A 20,928-nucleotide genomic window follows, 5' to 3' on the forward strand; every position below is an offset into this window, starting at 1 on the left:
TATTTAATCGATTAAATCTTCAAGTCAACAATTTTTGCTAGTTTTGACCATTTAATCGATTAAATCTCCAAGTTAATCTATTAAAGAGGGACAGATTGGTAGATAGTTTCGGATAAAGGGCAAAATGGTTATTAATTAATTAATGAAGGGCAAAAGGGTCAAAAAGCCAAAGTGTTTGTCATTTTAAATGATATAAAGTTATGTTATTTTAAATGAGAGATAGATACAAAATTAAAAAAAAATTATTTAAAATTTAAATTAAAAAAACCACTCACTTTCTCTCCCATAATTTTCATTTCTTGTGTCTATCTCTCTCCTAAAATGATATAACTTATATAATTAAAAATGACAAACACCAAACCCATAATATAATTATCATTACTTAATGAGTCAATATAGTTAGATTCAGTTCCAGTGTTATTTGTGAATTACTCGCTCTTAGGAATTGGGTTATCTATATATTTAGTTCTTTTATTAGTATTTGGGAAAAATATTTATCATTTTTCTATAATTTTAAAGTAAAGGAAATAATATAATTAATATTTAATTTAAAATATATTTATTATTTAAATATAAATTATTATACCGAAATTATAAAATATATTTTCCTTTTCAAAATTGAACTGGTTATTGGAAAAGAATGATAGCGTTTTCCCAAAACAATCTATTGTCATTCTTAATTGCATTATGATGCCAATAAAAATCTTTAACGTAGAGAGTAAGGGTATGTTTGATTGTTTTTTTTTCTAAAAACTGTTTTGTAAAATAGTTTTTGAGAATTAATTTTCAGAATAAAAGAAAAAAAATTCTGTTTGGTAAATGTGTTTTGAAAAGAATTTTAAAAGTTAAAAAACAAAAAAATCTGCTTGATAAATTTGTTATGAGAACATGTTTTTTTTAAAAAAAAATAAAAAACTAATTTGATTGGTTATTTTTTTAAATTACTTTAATAATTTCTTTAATTATATGTAAAAGTTTAGATATAGTTTTAACATAAAAACAAATATTGATTCCCCTAATTAGTGATTAACCACTGCCACAGCTTAATTCATTCTGCGGATATGCTCGTTGATGTAATTCTCACGGTTTCCAGCACCACCTCCTTCGACATAGTGATTTCTCTTCTTCTTTAAGCCACCCAAAGGAGCCTTGAGCTTAAATGGCCAAAGGAAGATGTTTTTCTCCTTAGCCTTGAGCCTTAGCCAACTAAACAAATAACTCAAATTATTTAGCAGAGAGTGTTTCTCTTCCATTTACACCACTAAACACAGTAAAAATGAAAATACATATGTATGATCGAAGAACCACACAAATGGTAGATCTAGAACGTGGGTTCAACAAAACCCAGAAAAGGCAAGAGACTTGAAAGAATGCAAAGAAAAATTGACAAATTGAAGTGGAATGGGAAATAAGAGGCATGACGAAACATACGAGCTAAGGCATGAAAAATAAGAAAGATTGACAAATTGAATATAGTGAAGTTGAGACTGAGAACTGAGATCTAGGTGAGACTATGAGATGCAGGGGGGAGAAAAAATCTAAAGAGTGAAGTATTTTTAATATGTAGTTATTTACGGTGTTGCCATTAATGAGAGTCGTCTGTTTTCCGTGTTTTTATCCTATGAGAACAAAGAGTAGAAACCCAGAACAAAAACACCTCAAGGGTGTTCTCCAAATTTTGTTTTTAAAACCAAAAATCAGAACTTGTTTTTAAAATGTTTTCACAAAACATCAAGTATCAAACGTGTTTTTTTGTTTTTAAAATTAAAAAACTGTTTTGTAAAACACAAATCAAAGAGACCCTAAATTTCTTATTTTAGGAAAACTGTAATTCTTGAACAAGAGTAGTAGACTAGTAGTAATGTCGAAAAATTATAATTTCATAATGCATTGAAGTTAAATTATTATTTTTCTTTAAAAAAGCACAATTGTCCTCAAAAGATGGATAAGAAGTATATGACTTTTTTTGTTGTTGGAAAAAGTATAAAGATTTTAATGCTATAATTTTGTATTTTAAAAATAATTTTCAATTCATAGCAATTAAAAATAAAAGAAAGATGAGACTAATCATCATTCGAAGAATTTACTTGATGCAGAATTTGAACTCTTGATTCAAGTAAACTAGGAATGTGCATAGGTCGAAACAAACCGAACCAAATTGGTTTAAACGGTTTGGTTCAAAAATAGTTCAGTTCGGAACCGGTTCGTGTCGACCCTATTTTGAAAAGAAAAAAATTTAAAATTTAAAAATAAAGTTATAAAAATCAATTTGGTTCGATTTGAAAACGGTTCGGTTCAGAAATAGTTCGGTTCTTAAACTGATTCTAAAAACCGATTCGGTTCATGAATTGGTTCTTTAAAAACCGATTCGGTTCATGAACTAATTTTTAAAAATCGGTTATTTTAAGTGCAGTTCAGTTCGGTTCAATTTTTTGATTATTTTGCACATCCCTAAAGTAAATCCTTGAAAGCTCAGTTGTCAACTGAAGATGATTCGTCATACTTATTTGGACAACCATTCACTAGTAGAAATAATGGGTTCAGGATATATTGTTTCTTTTTACATATGACAAAATAATATTCCAATTACATAAAAAAAACACCATTTATTTGCTATATGTCACACAAATATATACCCATTGTTAGAAATAATAGGTCCTGAATTTGTTATTTATGACAACGGGGTCTTGTTCAGTTGACACTTCATAAACTGAATTTATTGATCTGACAACAAATTCTAAAACTTGACATTTTGACAAATATTTTTTAGAAATACGATATTTGAATAATTTATTTTGAAAAATATTTCACTGTGATTTTTCTCCCAATAAAAAGAGTAAAAGTTAAAACCACAGTACTCTAAATAAAGGATAAATTCAATTAGTTAAAAAAATAGATTTATTTCATTAACTTTACCGGTATTTTTATAAAAAAATTGAATTAATAGTAAAATAAAATTTGGAAATGAGTTATGGTTTAAATGTCTATTTTAACCTTCTAAATGTATACCAAACATCAAGTTATTCTTTGTATAAATAGATGAAATTGATTATTTGATATTAAATTTTTTCAACAAATTATTATTTAAAATGAAATTCAATTAATTTATTTTATCTGTATGTTAAACTAATATTTAAAAGGATAATTTCATATTTCACCAAAAAGAGAGAGGATAATTTCATAGTTAGTGAAAGAATAATTTGATAATATTCTTGATAAATACATAACCAATATAATATCGTGTATAAATTACCATGAATATTTACTATATAGTTCCAACTAAATTGTTGAATGCTGAGGGTCAAACTGAACACGATTATTTATTGAAATTTTTATAAATTATACTCATACAGCTTTTAATTGCCTAATAGACCCGAACAAGATCCCTTCACCGAAGACAAGCTACTGGATGGTCTGGATAGGTATGTATATTAGGAGAAAATAAATTTCCGGCAGGGTTATGTTTACCAGAGTTTATAAACAAAAAATTTGTAAATATAACCATCTCAATTCTCTGACCTTAAAAAAATAAATCATGACCTTATCAAATGAAAAATTTAAATTTATTGTTTCATGGATATTAAATAGATAGAGTTATTTTGAAATTTATAAATATATGTGAATAGAAATATGAAAATCAAATTTTTAGATGAAAAAATATGTGAAATTCTCACGTGCTAATATACTTAAACATGAAGTCATGAACAATATCAATTAAACAGAGTCATGTTCCAAAAAAAAAAAAAAATCAATTAAACAGAGTCAGGTAAGAATTTTTTTATAGATTTTTAATTTCCTTATAAATGGCCTAATTTCTACTAAATTAAAGAGCTAAATTAATCAAAATACGTCGCTTACCTTCCCGCAACTAAAAAAAGGACCCCACCCAAAATTCCTGCCTCATGGAGCTCACGCAACCTGAAAATCAAAGCCAACTTCAATAGGACAGAAAAACTGAAAAGGTGCAATGCTTGTTTATCAAATTGTCTGTGATTTTTCTTACATATAAAAAAAAACACTGTTTATTAACTCCAAATTACAAAATAAGAAATAAAAAAGATTGATTCTACTTTTGAACATGTTGACCAAGAAAATAATGGAAAGAAAAAAGAAAACCCTTTTTAAATTCCAAAGTTGTTAAATTCTGATGAACTGTGATTTAGGTGATCAATTAATATGATAAGATACAATAATGTTACAAACGATAACGAGTGCTTCTAATTTCTCGAAGGTTATTCGCTTTTACTTACAATCACCAAACAATACCTAATTAGTTCCCAGAACTTTCTTTTCGAATGGTTTCAGTTTCCTTGAGTACGTCACCATGAATAAAACTAAGGATCGTTTTGATTTGTTTGAGTACGTCACCATGAATAAAACTAAGGATCGTTTTGATTTATTAAAAAGGGTTCGTTTTTTCTGCAGTTACTGCAGATAACTTATCTGCAGTAAGCTAATACGACGTCGTTTTAGGGCAGAAATCATGGTATTTTTGTAATTTTAATTTATTTCAGGGTTATACTAGTCTTTATATTCATAATTTTTTAAGATTTCAATACCAAAACGACGTCGTTTTAGGAATAAATGCAGATAACTTATCTGCATTAACTGCAGAAACATTTTTCCCTATTAAAAATTAACAAACAAAAAAAGCAATTGAAAAGACAGCACTAATTTTATTTCATTAATATATTTCTTACGTTATGTTGCACAAGACAAGTATTATTTCACACTCAAACAATAAATAGGAGAGAAAAAAAAGTTAGAGGTGAGATTTTTTTTTTTTAAGACCCATTTAAAAAATGTGAGTATACAAGATAATACTTCTTTTACGTAACATAGAAAAAATTAATTTCCTTTATTTATTTATTAAACCGAGTTACAAAATTTTATACGAGGAAAAAAAGAAATTACTATTTATTTATTCTTCAAGTTCCAACTATAATAGGGCTTTAATTTTCTCATGTTGCATGAGAACAGGGGCAGAGCCAGGGAGAGGCTAGGGTGGGCGGCCGCCCCCCTCCCCCCTCCCCCCTCCAAATTTTTTTTTGATGCAATTGTAGGCTAGACGTGATACTGTTGTTATTGTTAAATATGTGTATTCTGGAAGTTCTGATTTGAGATCCAAGTAGAAATTTACCTCCACTTCACCTAATATGTGTGTCATGTGTACCCTTTTCTGTATATTTTTTTTTTATTTTCATTTGCTATGTTTTGGTTAATGAAAGCTTTCACATTTTTACTTTGCGTCATTTGCATGGTTGTTTTTCTCTTTGTGTAGTGGTTTCATACAGAGAAAATGAGTTTGCTCTAACTTAAAAGATTCACTTTTTGGGGCAACTTAGTTCAGCCTTTTATTTATTTAAAAAAAAAATTATAGTTAAAAGCATTGTTTTAGTTGATGTTAAATGAAGGCACTATCCTTTTTTGTTTTTAATTATTGCATACGATCAATAGTATATTTTTCGGTCTTTGAAATGTTGTTAAATGTTAATATTTTGGTAAAAAATTACCTAAATGAGTTCCATAAAAGTATGAGGTCAATTGGTATCGAAAACATTGATATTATGCATGACAAAAGATTAATTTTTGCCCCCCTTCCCCTCCAATCCTGGCTCGGGGCTCCGCCACTGTATGAGAATTGAATTCTTATGTTGTGACTCAACTAATGGTGGGTCCCACATTTATTAAAAAAAGAAAAAGAAAAGAAAAACTTTACACGCAAATCGAAAGGTCACAACATGAGAATTTAATTATCATGCAACTGAGAAAATGTTTTTTCACTATAATATACACGAAATAATACATAATACAAAGTGTATTTCAATAAGTTTTACGTTATTCTATTCATAGATATCACAAATTTTTCATTATGTGCATTGAGTATCAAATAACTAACAAACAACAAATTGTCTTGTAACCCAACTACTTATATTGAATTGTTCTATTATCTCACATCATGCATCAACTATATGACTTTTAATTGGTAGACATAGCTTACTGTAAAAAACAAAATCTCCGAGACCACGTCCGCACCTTGAGAAATCTGAATATATACATATATTGATGACCTACCACATGAACATTTGTATTCAAATTGTCCACTCCTTTACAGTTCTTTTTTTCAAAAAAGAAAAAAAAGAAAATTGAGAAAAAAGGGGTCAACGCAAATTGAATTTAACTAAAGCGTACAAGTTTTCTCTTGTGAAGAAAAAATGCTTCTTATAAGCTTCTCCTCTAGCTTTGCCTCATACAATGGTACTTAAGTGCTTCTTGACGTGAACAAAAATCGTAGAGCATGAAAGTCATGGCATTGAAGTATTTTAACACCTTGGCCCTTCTTTTCTTGCTTGTCAACCTGAGCTTTCATGAAAATGCTGCTGCTCAGAATGATAGTTTAGGAGCTTCTTTCATCTTTGGAGACTCATTGGTAGATGCAGGAAACAACAACTATCTTTCAACTCTTTCGAAGGCAAACATCCAGCCCAATGGAATTGATTTCAAAGCATCCGGAGGAAACCCCACTGGCCGTTTCACCAATGGAAGAACCATTGGTGATATTGTAGGTAACATTTCTTTCAACTATATTTCACATATTAGTTGTCCTTGTTAACAAACAATTACCTTTCATTTTCTCGTTTGATTTCTATATATAATTTTTTTTTAACCTTTTTAGGAGAGGAATTGGGACAACCAAATTATGCTGTCCCATTTTTGGCACCAAACGCATCTGGGAAAGCCATACTAAATGGAGTGAATTATGCTTCAGGAGGAGGAGGGATTCTGAATGCAACAGGAAGCTTATTTGTCAGTATTTTTAACTCTCGTGTATTTATTTCTTGGTTAATTTTAATCTCGATTTAAAATAAGCAATATATATAATTGTTCCGTGTTACATATGCTTAAATTTATTTGTCAGGTGAATAGGATCGGAATGGATATTCAAATAGACTACTTCAACATAACAAGAAAACAGATTGACAAATTGCTAGGTGAATCTGAGGCCAGAGAGTACATAATGAAGAAATCCCTATTCTCCATCACCGTTGGGGCCAATGATTTCCTTAACAATTATCTTCTTCCGGTTGTTTCTGCTGGAGCTAGAATTTCTCAAAGCCCAGACGCTTTCGTCGACGACATGATCAATCACTTCAGGGCCCAACTTACCGTATACACCTTAATCTAAATTAAACTAATTGTAAATTATGTCAAATACAATGCATAAACTAACTTTATGAATGAATTGAACTTTCTAAAATAACTATTTTAAATAAATTTCATATACACGAAATGAAATTTTTACTTTTGAATTTTTAAATTGAATGACAGAGACTTTACCAAATGGATGCTCGGAAGTTTGTCATCGCCAACGTTGGCCCAATAGGCTGCATACCTTACCAAAAGGCTATAAATCAGCTGAATGAAGATGATTGTGCGGACTTGGCTAACAAGCTTGCAATCCAATACAATGCCCGATTGAAGGACTTGCTTGCTGAGCTAAATGACAATCTCCATGGAGCCACGTTCGTACTTGCAGATGTGTATGATTTAGTGATGGAAATCATAAGAAATCATGATAAATATGGTAAATAATTTAGTCTTAAAATTATTTACGTCATAGGAGTTTACTATCTTTATATATATATATATATATATATATATATATATATATATATAGATAGATAGATACATGCTCTGCGAGATTTACTATATTATTATATTTTACATGAAGGGAACGTTTGGTACAGGAAAAAAAAAAATTTGTCCGAGAATCTCAATTTTTAAAAATATAATTTTTACATTTACGAAAATATCTGAAAATTTAAAATTTAAAAAAATTAAATTTTATGAGAATTCGAAAAAAATCCGTGTACTAAACGGCCTTAAATAGTCCTCGCAATTAAATGCATAACCTTTTACTTAAGAATTTAGTGACTCAACTAGTATTTCAATCAGATAGTTTATACGTTTTAAACAGTATTTGTCTATTTAATAATAATATATGTTGTTTTGCAGGATTTACAACAGCGAGCACAGCTTGCTGTGGAAATGGGGGCCAGTTAGCAGGGATAATACCATGTGGGCCTACGTCTAGCTTGTGCTCAGATAGGTACAAGCACGTGTTCTGGGATGCATACCACCCAAGCGAGGCTTCCAACCTAATACTCGCCAAGCAGCTACTTGACGGAGACAAGAGATACATATCTCCAATGAATCTTAGGCAACTTAAGGATATTTGATCATACATTATTGTTGTTTCCATAACTTAATTTGTCCACGCAATTCCCCTTTTTATTCAATTCTCCATCAAACTGTAGCAGTCAACAAGGCGAGGTTGGCTCCTTTCTTTTTTACTACGTGTAATGATATAGTACTAGTTTTACTAGCGTAATTTGCTTCCTTCTCGTTACTTTTGAGTAATGCATATTCATCATGGTTTCAAGTTTTTATCCCGTTGCCAGTTTAACAATTTGGTCTTTGCGTTGAATTTGAGTACTTCAAAGATAGTGACTCGTTTCAAGTGGATATGGGTAACGTTTCATCTTCTTGTCGGTTGATGTTGACGATTTTGTGATAGATAACAGACATCGAGGAAGCATTTCGTTCAACAACTTTTTGCGTCTTGGTCGTTTAAAAAATTTAACCTACTCATAACTTTTTTAATTTTGGCATGCATGAGCAAAAAACCATGAAAATATAAAATATTACATGGGAAAATTAGTTATGTTTAGTTTCATTTTGAAGAGATTTGAGAGAACAAATTAGTAATATCCACTTATTTTTATATAAGTGTACAAAATACATATTTTTTGCTGGAAAAAAAATGTTAAATCCATATTATATATGCCGATATGCAGAAAATTAGAGATCACAACTAAGGGCATATTTGATTATGTTCTATTTTTTTTTTCTTAAGACTGTATATCTATTATAATAGTTGTGTTTTCTGTATTTTCTGGTTTTAAAAATTAAAAGTCAAAACACAAAACAAAAATATTCTCTAAAATTGATTTTAAAAATTAAAAAATAGTTATATTTTTTTAAAAAAAAACTATTTTTACAAAACAGACCTTATCAAACATATTTTTTTTATTTTTTTTCTTTCTGAAAATCAAAAAATTGTTTTTAAAAACAGAATTAAAATATGCCCTAAGTTGTTGTTTTGATAGCCTATTCCAAAATCCGAATACATGTAACATACATGTCGAATGTATAATTATGCATTGTACAATGCAAGCATGTTTTTTAACGTTGCAAAAGTATTTTAGAAAAGTAGCAATTGGTTTGATCAGTTATGTCAAAATTGAATTAAACACTTATTTATATGGTAGACGTATATTTAAATTTATGAAGTTCTAGAAATTTTGCAAATTCTTCATCACTAATATATTTTTGTGTCACCTTTGTAGTGCAACAATAGTAATTCCATTGTAATAAAATGAAATGGATTTAAATAGATTGACTATTTCAAATTTATAGTTTAGTATCTTATAATTAAAAAAAAAAACTTGCAATGTTTAATACACAGAATTACCATAGAGTGAAATTAAATTTGATCTAATGACTTAAATATCCAATTGAGAAAAGACCAGAACATAGATAAACTTTTTTCGTGTATATATATTATTAGAATTTATTTTATTTTATCATTATTACATGAAATATTGTCGTTTAAACAGTAAAACATTATTTCAAAAAACTGAAATGTATATAATGTTTTATATGAGATTTTTATGATTTTTCTTATAATGTTTTTTGAGATATACTATTTTTTTAATAATGTTTTCCATATTTATATAGTTTATTTTTTATATTTAACTTAGGTATTCAAAATTAATTATACAACATGACGAGTAAGCTAATTTTGACTTAGGTATTCAAAATTAATTATACAACATGCACGGGGCGATCTATATCATTTGTAGGATATGTCCCTTTGATATGTTTCGGTACTTGGATATTAAAGACACTGGCCAGTGCATGCAATCCATTAGAGAAACTATCATAGTCAAGGAAATAAATAATTGATTGAGTTACAGAAAACTTGTCAATCAATTATAGACATTCTACAAAGGGGCGATGCATATTCATGTTATAAAGGTCATTAATCTTGGAGTTCACGGTTCACGTTCGGGCTTTTAGTGGAGTAGCGCCGAATTAGATAATCTTTCAAAGATTATCAGGAGCCTTGATGAGTGACAAATGGTAGATCCCCAGGCTAGCTCGAGACAAGGGATGCGTTGTATAATCAGATGATGATGGCTTATGGGCTACATAGTCTTGAGTTTATGAACTCAAGTTTGTGTCCAAAAGAGCAAGTGGGAGATTGTTGGGTTTAATATGCTCTTTTCACTTAAGCCCAATAGCTTTAGTGAGAGTGAGCCCAAAAGACTAAATTCAACCCATGAAGCTTAGGGTTAGTCTAGGATTGGACAGAGTATATAAACTCTCTTTTCTCTCTAGTGCCTCCCAGGGGTTACAGAAATCAGAAACACAAAGAGGCAGACGTTCATCGTCTGAACGGTTCATAAACTCTGTCATAGCCTGATCCCCTTGAGTCATAGCCTGGAAGATCAACCGTAGAGCGGAATTGCGACCGTTCGTGGTGCGTTGTTGCAGATCGGAGGAGGAGAACAGTGAGAAATTGTCATAAGGAGGAGAACAGAACGTGAGAAATTGTCACGCTCGCTGCTTCATCTCAGATAATCAAAGCGGTGTTCTTCATTCCTCATCACATCGGTACGATCCGCTTCCGCGTTTCTGATGATATACCTTCAAAAGCACCAAACTAAGTGCCTGTTTGGATCTTTTTTTTAAGATCGAAGCTACCTTTAAGCATAAGTTAGGCCAAACAGGTCTTGGGAAAAGCTCTTATAACGAAAAGCTCTTTTTTTATAATGAAGAAAAAAGGTAAAAACTAAAAGCTCTTACGAGGAGCTTTTTTTTAAGCTCTTATCTGTTTTTCTTGAATTGTGAGTTTTTTTTAAAACGAAGAGTGATAAAGATAGAGAGAGATAATTATCTTGAAATATGTGATTTTAAGTAATTTTTAAACTAAAACTTTTATGTAATTTCCAAACAGTTTTTAGCTTTTTTTTTAAGCTTTTTTTATTTTAGCTTTAGCTTATAAGTAATTTCTAGCTTAAAAATAATAGGATACAAAGAGGCTCTAATACGCCCATACATACCAAGGTGGGTTAACCGAATGAATCTTGCCAAACAATAGCGGAATCATGAAATTTTTTGGAAGGGGACGAGAAAAGAATAATTCACACTAATTTAGACAAAACAACACATGGTGGCATGGGTCGATACGTAGCTAAATTTGAAGAACTTTCCGACTTTTCTTTGTATACGAAGAATAATAAGAAGGAAGGGGATAAATTTATGCTGCCTTACCTTTCTTTAAGTTTGGTCTAAGATAAAAATTTCATGAACTTGAGGACTGAGGAGGGCGATCATCACTCCTAGCCCCTCCGTTGCTCCACAGTGTTGCCAAAGAAGATTGGCTAGCTGGAGAAAGGGAAGGAGATCCACAACAGTACAAGAAAAGAAATCGAGTGACCAAGAGTCTAGCAAGCAAGTCATGAGCACACATGTTTCTCTCCTCTGACAAAACGTGATACAACAGAGATTGTATATAGTTGAAATTTTGACGATGACACAAGTGATATATTTGAAATTTAAAAAGCTAACGATCTTGTTTGTTGTTTAATAACAGAATAAATCTTATGGTTGTTAGTTGGTTGCAGCATTTGGATAAATTATTAAAAATCAAAGGAGCCTAAAGTGGATATGATAAGACCTATTTGTTGGAGAGAATTCAGCAACTGAAGAAGCTGTAAACTTATTTGAAGGAATGTTATAAAAGATAGAGATGGTAACTCATGTTGTTGTTGCAATGAGATTTAAAAATAGGAGATTGTTATCGACCCATATACGAAGCCCATTGATTGCTAAGCCCAATAAGGAGCAATTCAGATATAAATCAGATATAATTAAATAAGGATATCCATCAAGAATATTAATCCTAATATGATAATATAATACATGGGTGGGCTGATAGGAAAGGCACAGAAGGTTCAGAATCTAATACCCACGTATAAACGCTATAAATAAGACATAAAGCCTTTTTTGTTTGTTTACACTCTTTCTCTTACTGTTTAGTGTTCTTTTGTGCACAGTGATTTGCTTGACTTAAGAATATTTAACTCATAAATAACTTAGGAAGAGCACCTAGAACCAAGAGTAACATACTAGTCCATAGGACTAAACAACTCTTCTTCAGGACATAACAAAAATTTAAATCCAAAGTTGAAGATGCTCGAGTGAATAAACAAAAAAAAGAAAAGGCTGGAATTTGGATAAGGGAGCATTTGAAGGATAACAGAGAGGGGTCAAAAGTTAAGCCTATATATCCAAACTTCTTGGAATATATAGAAAATACATTCTCTGCTAAAAACTTTTTGACAAGAATATTTTCCTAAGTGTTATGCTCATTGAAGATTTGTGAGCTTAGGTTAAGTGCTTCGTGATCAGTTCATTGTCACCTTTTTGTTTATCAAGAAGCTTTTATAAGGTGGTCTTTTTTTGTGTGAGAATTGTCTCCTGTGGAGATTAACTATTGTTAATGATAACAATAAGCATAGAATTATCAGGGAATAATTGTGAACTTTGATTTAAGGTGTAAGATCAAAGTGAGTGTATCTCAATGGTACGTTCTTGAATATTTTGACTCATTAAAATGAGTGAAATTGTTTTTTTAAATCCTATTGGATTAGGGAATCTAAGTGAGTCGTTTTTTTTTTTTACTCCTATTGAGTCTAGGAGTTTTTTTAACGTAAAAATCGTTGTGTTCTTTATTTGTGCAGTTTCTGTTTAATTAGTAAAACTAAAATAAAATAAAATTTCAATAAGAATTACAATTACTCAATTTAAACCCTTCTTGAGTAGCACCGAAACTAACATATATATCTTGTGAATCCTTCAACTTTTTCGTAAACCTGGGTAATAGAGCCTTCACATCTACTCTTTGTAAGAGTGAATATTGTTTTTAATTCCCTGAAATGATATTTTATATTTATTTTTGAGTCCATCGGATGTCATGCCGCAGGATGTAAATTGTGTCTTGTCATCCTTTATAATTATATATTTTAAAAAATATATAATTATAATATTAAAATTTTTTTCTCTCCGTCACCATACATGCTTTTATAAGTGTTCGAGGAGAGAAAAAAATAGTTATAATATTACAATTATGTACTTCTCAAAATACATAGTTATAAAAGAACAACATGAAACAACTTATTTCCTACATCATTATACTTATATTTCCCTTTATTTTTTATAAAAAAACATGCATTAATTAACATACATATCATTAGTATGTATCACCAAACATATATACATAACATTTATATATTTTATTTTAAAAAATGTTTATCTTTTCAAAAGACATATATTTTAGTTAAAATTAATTATTATTATTATTTAATATTTAAATTAAAAAATCCTCTACTTTCTTCCACCTTGATTTCTATTGTATAACTATTTCTCTTATCATAAAATACAGTAATTTTGATTAAAATTACACAATTTTATCTTTAAAAGGACAAACACTACTCCATTTATTTAAATATTAGGTTGAATTTGTTTTAAACTTATTTAAAATATCAAATTAATCCAACCTCATTGCTTGAAGGATAAATACTTTGTTGAATAAGAGATTGGACATTTGTGTTCTTTCTTGAAATATATAGTCTCATATTGGTTGTATGAGCATCTAATGTGAAGTTTATAAGGGCTTGGGCACTCCCACCTTTTGAGCTAACTTTTGAGGTGGTGTATACAAGGTTCTTTACATGGTATCAGAGCCTCGTCGTCCCCCACTTTCTTTTGTGGAATTTCTTACCACAGGTAGGCTGGGCCTGTTGCATCAACCACTTTTCAAGCCCAGGCTGGGCCTGTTGCATCATCCACTCTTCAAGCTCAATGAGCTCTTGTGTGAGGGGGCGTGTTGAGATATATAGTCCCACGTTGGTTGTATAAGCAACTAATGTGAAGTTTACTAATGTGAAGTTTTTGAGGGGGCGTGTTGAGATATATAGTCCCACGTTGGTCGTATGAGCAACTAATGTGAAGTTTACTAATGTCTTGGGCACTCCGACCATTTGAGCTAGCTTTTGGGGTGGTGTATCCCAAAATTCTTTACGCCTTGTGTTTTTTTTTTGCTTTATTTAAAAATTTATAAAGCTAGCATCAAATGTTGCATTTTGTGATTATAAACATATATAAAACTTTTATCTATATAAATTATTATAATTTTTTAATATAAAAATAAAAAATACATTATAGTTTTTTATGTATTTTTTAGTCTCTTGAATCTTTCAATGCAGAATCTGTCATTGAACAAAGAAACAGCGATATCTTATTTATTTCACTTTTGGTTTCCGATTCCAGAATTTTCACTTGTCAAAATTAAAGCTAAATTAATACTTCCCCCCGTTACCCTAAACTTGAATCAACTTAATCCTGTCACTATAATAACTGTAAAATTTGATTGTGGACCCTCCCAAAGTTAAACGTGCATGGATGTCAAAAAGTTTTTCTTCGAATGATGGTTAATAATAATAGCAATGTTAATGAACAGTGGATGAGAAGGAGGATAAGCATGCGAAATTCCAATTGATCGTGCGGGAGGAATCATGTTTGAGCAGAAAAGGCCAAAAAGAAGAGGTGATTCAAAGTGTGAAGTGAGTGAGGGAGGGGAAGGAAGGATGGCGGGGACACATTGTCAGTGATTATGGGCGACCGAATAAGCGATGCAGACTGGGGTCAGGGTCTGAGCACTGATGAACCGATAGCGATTGTTTTTCGGGGCCTCCGATACAAGTTTTGGTTTTGATTTGACAGCGACCTATGATTGATTATTTTTGCCTTTGCCGGAGAGAGACCATTTCGATGACCCCGCGCGTGCCTCTCCCCCCTTCCCATCACCGACAACCACCGGTGTGTCTCCTGACAGGTGTCTCTCCCACGTGACCCACAACGCCACCGCCGGATGGTCATCCCACGGCCAAGAAATTGTGCGTGTCCGATTAGGGCAAATAGTTTGTTTGGTAATGGCTACAGTGAAGCGGAAAATCCGGTGACAGATAGAGAAGTGAGTACGGAGGAGGAATCTGATGCGGACATGACGCGTCCGAAATCAGAGGGGAGACCCAATTATTGCTCCCCACGCTGCCCGACACTCATGATTCTGTCTCCCCTGTCCCCACCCACTCCCACACCCATCAATCTCTCTCTCACTCTCTCTCTCTCTACGAATAGCCCGCGTAGCCACCTTCAAATTTTGGCTGTGTCCGTAACCAAACCAAACCAACGACCCTCTCCTTGGACGCACGCCTTGGAAAAATTCATGGAAATCGGATTAGATATAGAGGCAACCGTTTATTCCAACGCCCCCCACTCAATCTATCATTATTCAAAATTGAGGTCCACTGAGCTTATGTTTTAGGCACTCAGGCTTAATCAAAGTTAGGTTTGGAATTCTTTAATTAAATTGCAAATAGTTAAATAATATTTTATTAGTGATGTGTTTTTTAGTGTGCGTCATTGCATAATACTAGATCTTTGTTAATTTATGTTTGACTAATAGGAGAAAAAAATATAAGCAACAAGGCCAGAATGCAATTATTACCTAAATTCTTAATAACTAAAAAGATCAAATCTCGATGCAATGCATACATAGCCCCATTGCAAAACACCCAACGACCTACAAAGTAGATTGGATAAGAAAAGGAAAGGACAGTAGATATGATTATTATGAATATAATATTGGAACGTGGGTTAATGAGCCGTAGCCATAATTAGATTGACGAGTGTCGTTAGTTGGAGGAATAGATTATTGGCAATACGTACAATATGCGTTTTTTTTGTTTTTGTTTTATTGGATAGAGTTTTTCATGCCATAATTGACTCGGAGGCAAATACATCTAACTGGTAATGTAAGCACTAGAATACCATTTGATGTTTTCCCCCACTTCATTTTATACCTCCTATTCATAATCCTAATGATCCAAAAGCAAAAATAAAAGAAAAGAAAAAATGATTTGGAGAGAAGGAAGAGGCTTTGAGCTGAGCTGTTGTGGGTTAAATAAATTTGCAGAAGCCGCAGCCCTATTAGCCGACCCAAGTAGAGTGTGTTCTGGAGCCGACTGAAAATGTCGTGCTTAACAGAATACTGTAAAGCTGATCCACTCTGGCTCATATAAGCCTCAGAAGATGTCTCTGTTCCAACCGCAGATATTCTCTCTCTCTCTCTCTCTGTGCCATTTCGTGCTCTCTCTCTCTCTTTCTCTACACCTCTCGTTTCCCATAAAACCCCCCTCTCCTCTTCATTCGCACCACTAGCTCAAAACCTATACTCTCGCTTCTTCCAACAGTTGAAGAAGACAAGAACCTCTTCTACTTCTATTTAAATATCTCCGTTCATATTTAAGAGAGAAAAAATCTTCACTACTGTGCAGCTATCAGCTAGCTAGCTTCCTTTCACAACGAGATGCCGTCGTCGGACTCCGGCGAAAACCGTCGACCAAGCAAGACCCAAAACCCTGGAGCTCCGCCACCAGAACAAGAGCACCTCCCATGCCCTCGATGCGATTCGACAAACACCAAGTTCTGCTACTATAACAACTACAATTTCTCCCAGCCACGTCACTTCTGCAAGTCTTGCCGCCGTTACTGGACTCATGGGGGCACCCTTCGCGACATTCCCGTCGGTGGTGGCAGTCGCAAAAACGCCAAACGCTCTCGTACTGTTTCTGCAATCTCCTCCTCCTCCGCCGTGACTTCGGCGGCTGCTCATCAGGATCACCCCTTGTCTGCAACCCCAGTATTAGTGCCCATTCAAGGAGGGTCTATGCAGTTCGCCGGTACTGGCAGTGTTGATGGTGTTGGTGAAATGAAGCCAAATATGAACATGTGTGGGAGCTTCACTTCCTTGCTCAACAACCCCCAAGGACCTGGCTTTCTTGCTCTTGGTGGGTTTGGGCTTGGACTCGGGCACGGACACGGGCTTGGGTTTGAAGATGTGGGGTTTGGAATGGGGAGACCAGGCTGGAATTTCCCCGGAATTCCAGATGGCAGTAACATTGGCGGTGGTGTTGCTGCTCCCGGTGCCGGAAATTCATGGCAGTTTGAAAACGGCGAAGGTGGGTTTGTAGGTGGAGACTGCTTCTCATGGCCTGGACTAGCGATTTCAACACCTGGAAATGGTCTCAAATGAACCCACCCTTTTTTTCCCCCTCTTTTGTTTTGGTTCTCTTCTTGAAGGGAGGTTGCTCTCACTGATGGTTTTAAGTCTAGGGTTACTGCGTGTTTTAATGGAATCATGGTATATTATCATCATCTATGAAATTAGAAGAACAATTGTTAAGACTTCTGTTTTTTTTTGCCTCTTGTTTTTAATTTGTTCTGTTTATGTTTACTGCTGTTTAGTGTTTAGTGACTGAGCTGTGTGATTGTATTAATTAGTAACTGACATCACTTGTGTTTTGATCGTTTTTATTTTAATACGTTTTTGGTTTCCAAAAAAAAGAAAAAAGTTTGATCCTGATTTGAATCTGCCACCGCCCTGCAAGGACAATGGAGCTATAAGGCTGGAAGTGGAAACGCACATATAGAAAAGAAAGATCAGTCGCAGCAATTTCTGACCCGTAGTGCTTGTTCTTTTGTTGTTTTAGACATTGCTTATTGCAGAAAGGAATTAGAGGATGAATATAATAATATTATTTTAACTCAATACGTATTTCTTTTATTTAATAAAGTTCATCAGTGTTGTTGTCTGTCTGGCTGTATTAAAAATAAAAGGAGAGAATTATTGTCTTGGGCTCTTGGCGTTTTGTTTATACGCCATACTTCTCTTTTCAACCACATGCTTAAGAGGAAGAATATGTACCCGCCGTAGCCTGTTACTTCCTACCAAACAACAGGTATAATGCAACCATGCAGTCTATTCTCACGCTGTTTCGGGGAAATATCCTCCTTTGAGATCATGGTCTGTTTTGTTTTCTTTTGGTTTGGTTTATACTTCACACCTTTGTTTCTATTCTATTTTTGTGCAAGTCTGTTTCAAACTTGCTAAGTAACTTTCAATTCGGATTGTTAACGGATATATATGGGCTGGATGCTTGGAAAAATTAATTAATTGATATCTAAGGTTAGGATTATCAGCAATTTGATTATTTTTAAAAATCCGTGCGGCCCACTTTATGTGTCAGCTATAGATAACACTATTTACGGCAACTGCAGAAATGTTAAGCCTATATATATATATATATATATATATATATATATATATATATAGGGTAAAGAATTTATCAGGTTAATGGAGATAAGTTATCTCCGATGAGTCTAAAATGACATCGGTTTGATACGAAAATCAAGATGTTTTTGTAATTTTAATATATTGTAGGGTTATATTATTTTATATTATGGGTTCACTTTTTCTGCGGTCATTGCAGATAAGTCATCCGCAGTGAGCCCAATACGATGTCGTTTCGGGCCGGATATCATGTTATTTTTTTAATTTTAATTTATTTCAAGATTATTATAGTCTTTATAATTATAATTTTTTAATATTTCAATCCCAAAACGATGTCGTTTTGGAAGTACTTTGATCAATTAATTTTTCTGTTTTATTATTTATAATTTTTTAATCTTATAACTCAAAACGACATCATTTTAAATTTAGTGGAGATGTTAGGAGAAATACTTTTTCCATATATAACTTGTTAATTTTAAGTCAAAATTACATAGATTAAATAGAATTAGTTTAGTTAATTTGGATAATTAAATTATTTACATATATCAGTTAACGTGTTTCCTAATCTAATCATTGGCAAGCTTCAGTAGTTTATCCAAACTTAAAAAAGTTCAAGGAGAGGGGATCTTGTTTGGTAGTAGATCATCTAATAATATGTAGGAGGGTTATTTGTTTCCAAAAGTTGAAATGGCTAGATTATAGACGAATTTATGTAAATAAACGCTTGTACTATTTGTCTAACATTTGTTCTGTATATTGATAATCGACATTACATTTTATTCTTCTTTCTCTTGTCTGTAAATCAAAATAGGTAGCGTTCAATTTCACACGGAACTTAGAATTTTGCGATTTTTTTTTTTTTTTTCAAATAATTCAGACAATCATAGTCACAGCCACTTGAATACAGTCATTTCAAGCCCTGTAAATCTGTAATCTACATATTGGTCACCAATGATCCGTTCTGCCATTATTTTTCCGTTTCAACCTATTTTTCTCACGGATGGAGTATGATTTATTCGTTTCCTACATGAAATGTTCTATTTGTGGGACTCACAACCTGAGCATGTCTAGTATGGTCTTCACATCATCATCTAGGGGCTTAGCATTTTAATATTCTAGACCCGAGCCTTTGCAGTCTGTTGTATTGATTGTTATTATTCCTGCAAGGTATTATCAGATGATACGAGCCCATCAAATTGTCCAATGCCTACTTTTGCAGAGGAAACGTTTTGGACGGGTCATTTAAGGCTTTCTTATGCGTGCAGTTAGTTTGATGGCTTGACGGTATTTCAATTTGTCCATATTTGGCGGAGATTTTATTTTAAAATTCTTAGAAAAGTGAAGATGGTATTTCAATTTGTCCATGTTTGGTAGAAAATTTTAAGAAAATTACCTAGCAAAGTGATTTGTCCACGATTTTGTTGTGTGGAAATTGTGACTAAAACACCACAATTCTTGGATTCTCCTGCCATGGGGAAATTTTCTAAAACTTTTGGACAAAAATACCCTTTCTTAAACATTTGGTTCTCCTCTCTCGGCGGGATCGCCTCCGACCCATCTCCTCCTTTCACCGAGCCAAACCCTTCCCCTCCGACCCACCTCCTCCTCCAACATGATCATTCTGAGTATATATATGTCATTACGCTGGTACGTTGACACACGAGTTTAGAAGTCTATAGCCATCTTAATAATCAATAGCTAAGGGACAGACATTGGTATCAACTACACTTATAAGGTATAGTCCATAAATAAGTATTTCGCACATGGATTAGTTTGCAACAGCCACTTCTACATACCAATGAGAATAAATTAGATTATCATGCTAAGGCAGCATAAGCAAGACACTCAACCACGTAAATAGAGACTCGAAGCCGAAGTATGATCATTTTTCCCATATCAACTAAAGCTCATAACTCATATTGATTTGAGCGTCAAAGTGGCTTGTAGATATCCTCAATCATCCTAGCCAATCAAGATGCCCTGCCGCAAATCCTACATTTTGCTGAATATCCTGCCCACAAAGTTACAGAGCATCCTACGGAGACACTATCCTACAACACTCATTCCAGCAAAGACCTAACCAAGCCATTAGACCATATTCAACCGTGTGAGATCCAACTCAAAAAAAAAGTAGACACAATATCCTATCTCTTAAATACATATTTGAAAAAATATCCTTATAATTTATCATCAAATTATCACACTAATAATATCTATATACCAATCTCAATAACTACACATTTAAGAGTCACTTGCACGGTCAGGAAATTTTATAAGAGAAAAAAATTACAACATATATATTATTCTTTATAAGTTACAATTATCTATTTATTCAAAAAATAAATAAATACACATAATTACAACTCTGTTGTCCACTTTTAGTTTAAGCCTTTTCTCATTCTACCATTATATGGAGTAATAGATTTATCAAAATCATTTTTGGATAATTTTTTTAAATGTAAATATAATTTATAAACTTACTTTTCTGTTATGTTGTATTTCTCCAATTAACATTTGGTGACTATGTATCACATTTATTAGTTTATGTTTCAATATCCGAATAACCACCTCAATAAATATTTTCTCCTTCATTGTTTGAGAAG

General features: G+C 32.6%; 2 protein-coding genes across 2 annotated transcripts; both read left to right on the plus strand.

Moving 5' to 3' along the window:
* Positions 1-6,307: 6,307 nt before the first annotated feature.
* Positions 6,308-8,240, plus strand: LOC133288396 (GDSL esterase/lipase At2g23540-like). The gene is made up of 5 exons (XM_061486152.1): positions 6,308-6,566; positions 6,677-6,807; positions 6,920-7,168; positions 7,330-7,585; positions 8,017-8,240. Exons 1-5 carry the CDS (start codon positions 6,308-6,310, stop codon positions 8,238-8,240), a joined length of 1,119 nt encoding a protein of 372 aa, XP_061342136.1.
* Positions 8,241-16,419: 8,179 nt separating this feature from the next.
* On the plus strand, positions 16,420-17,356 carry LOC133288253 (dof zinc finger protein DOF3.4-like). Its single transcript, XM_061485975.1, has one exon. It carries the CDS (start codon positions 16,562-16,564, stop codon positions 17,285-17,287), a length of 726 nt encoding a protein of 241 aa, XP_061341959.1. The 5' UTR covers positions 16,420-16,561; the 3' UTR covers positions 17,288-17,356.
* The last annotated feature ends 3,572 nt before the right edge of the window (positions 17,357-20,928 follow it).

This window comes from Gastrolobium bilobum, unplaced genomic scaffold (assembly GCF_033153095.1).
Source record: "Gastrolobium bilobum isolate Gb01-03AN ecotype WA unplaced genomic scaffold, APGP_CSIRO_Gbil_v1 utg2810, whole genome shotgun sequence".
NCBI classification, from domain to species: Eukaryota; Viridiplantae; Streptophyta; class Magnoliopsida; order Fabales; family Fabaceae; genus Gastrolobium; species Gastrolobium bilobum.

Excerpts from the sequence above, each read along its gene's own strand:
- LOC133288396 (XM_061486152.1), top strand. The coding sequence starts at position 6,308 with ATGGCATTGAAGTATTTTAACACCTTGGCCCTTCTTTTCTTGCTTGTC. Across the intron at positions 6,808-6,919 it reads ATGCAACAGGAAGCTTATTT|GTGAATAGGATCGGAATGGA; the intron begins GTCAGTATTTTT and ends TTTATTTGTCAG. Across the intron at positions 7,169-7,329 it reads ACTTCAGGGCCCAACTTACC|AGACTTTACCAAATGGATGC; the intron begins GTATACACCTTA and ends ATTGAATGACAG.
- LOC133288253 (XM_061485975.1), top strand. The coding sequence starts at position 16,562 with ATGCCGTCGTCGGACTCCGGCGAAAACCGTCGACCAAGCAAGACCCAA.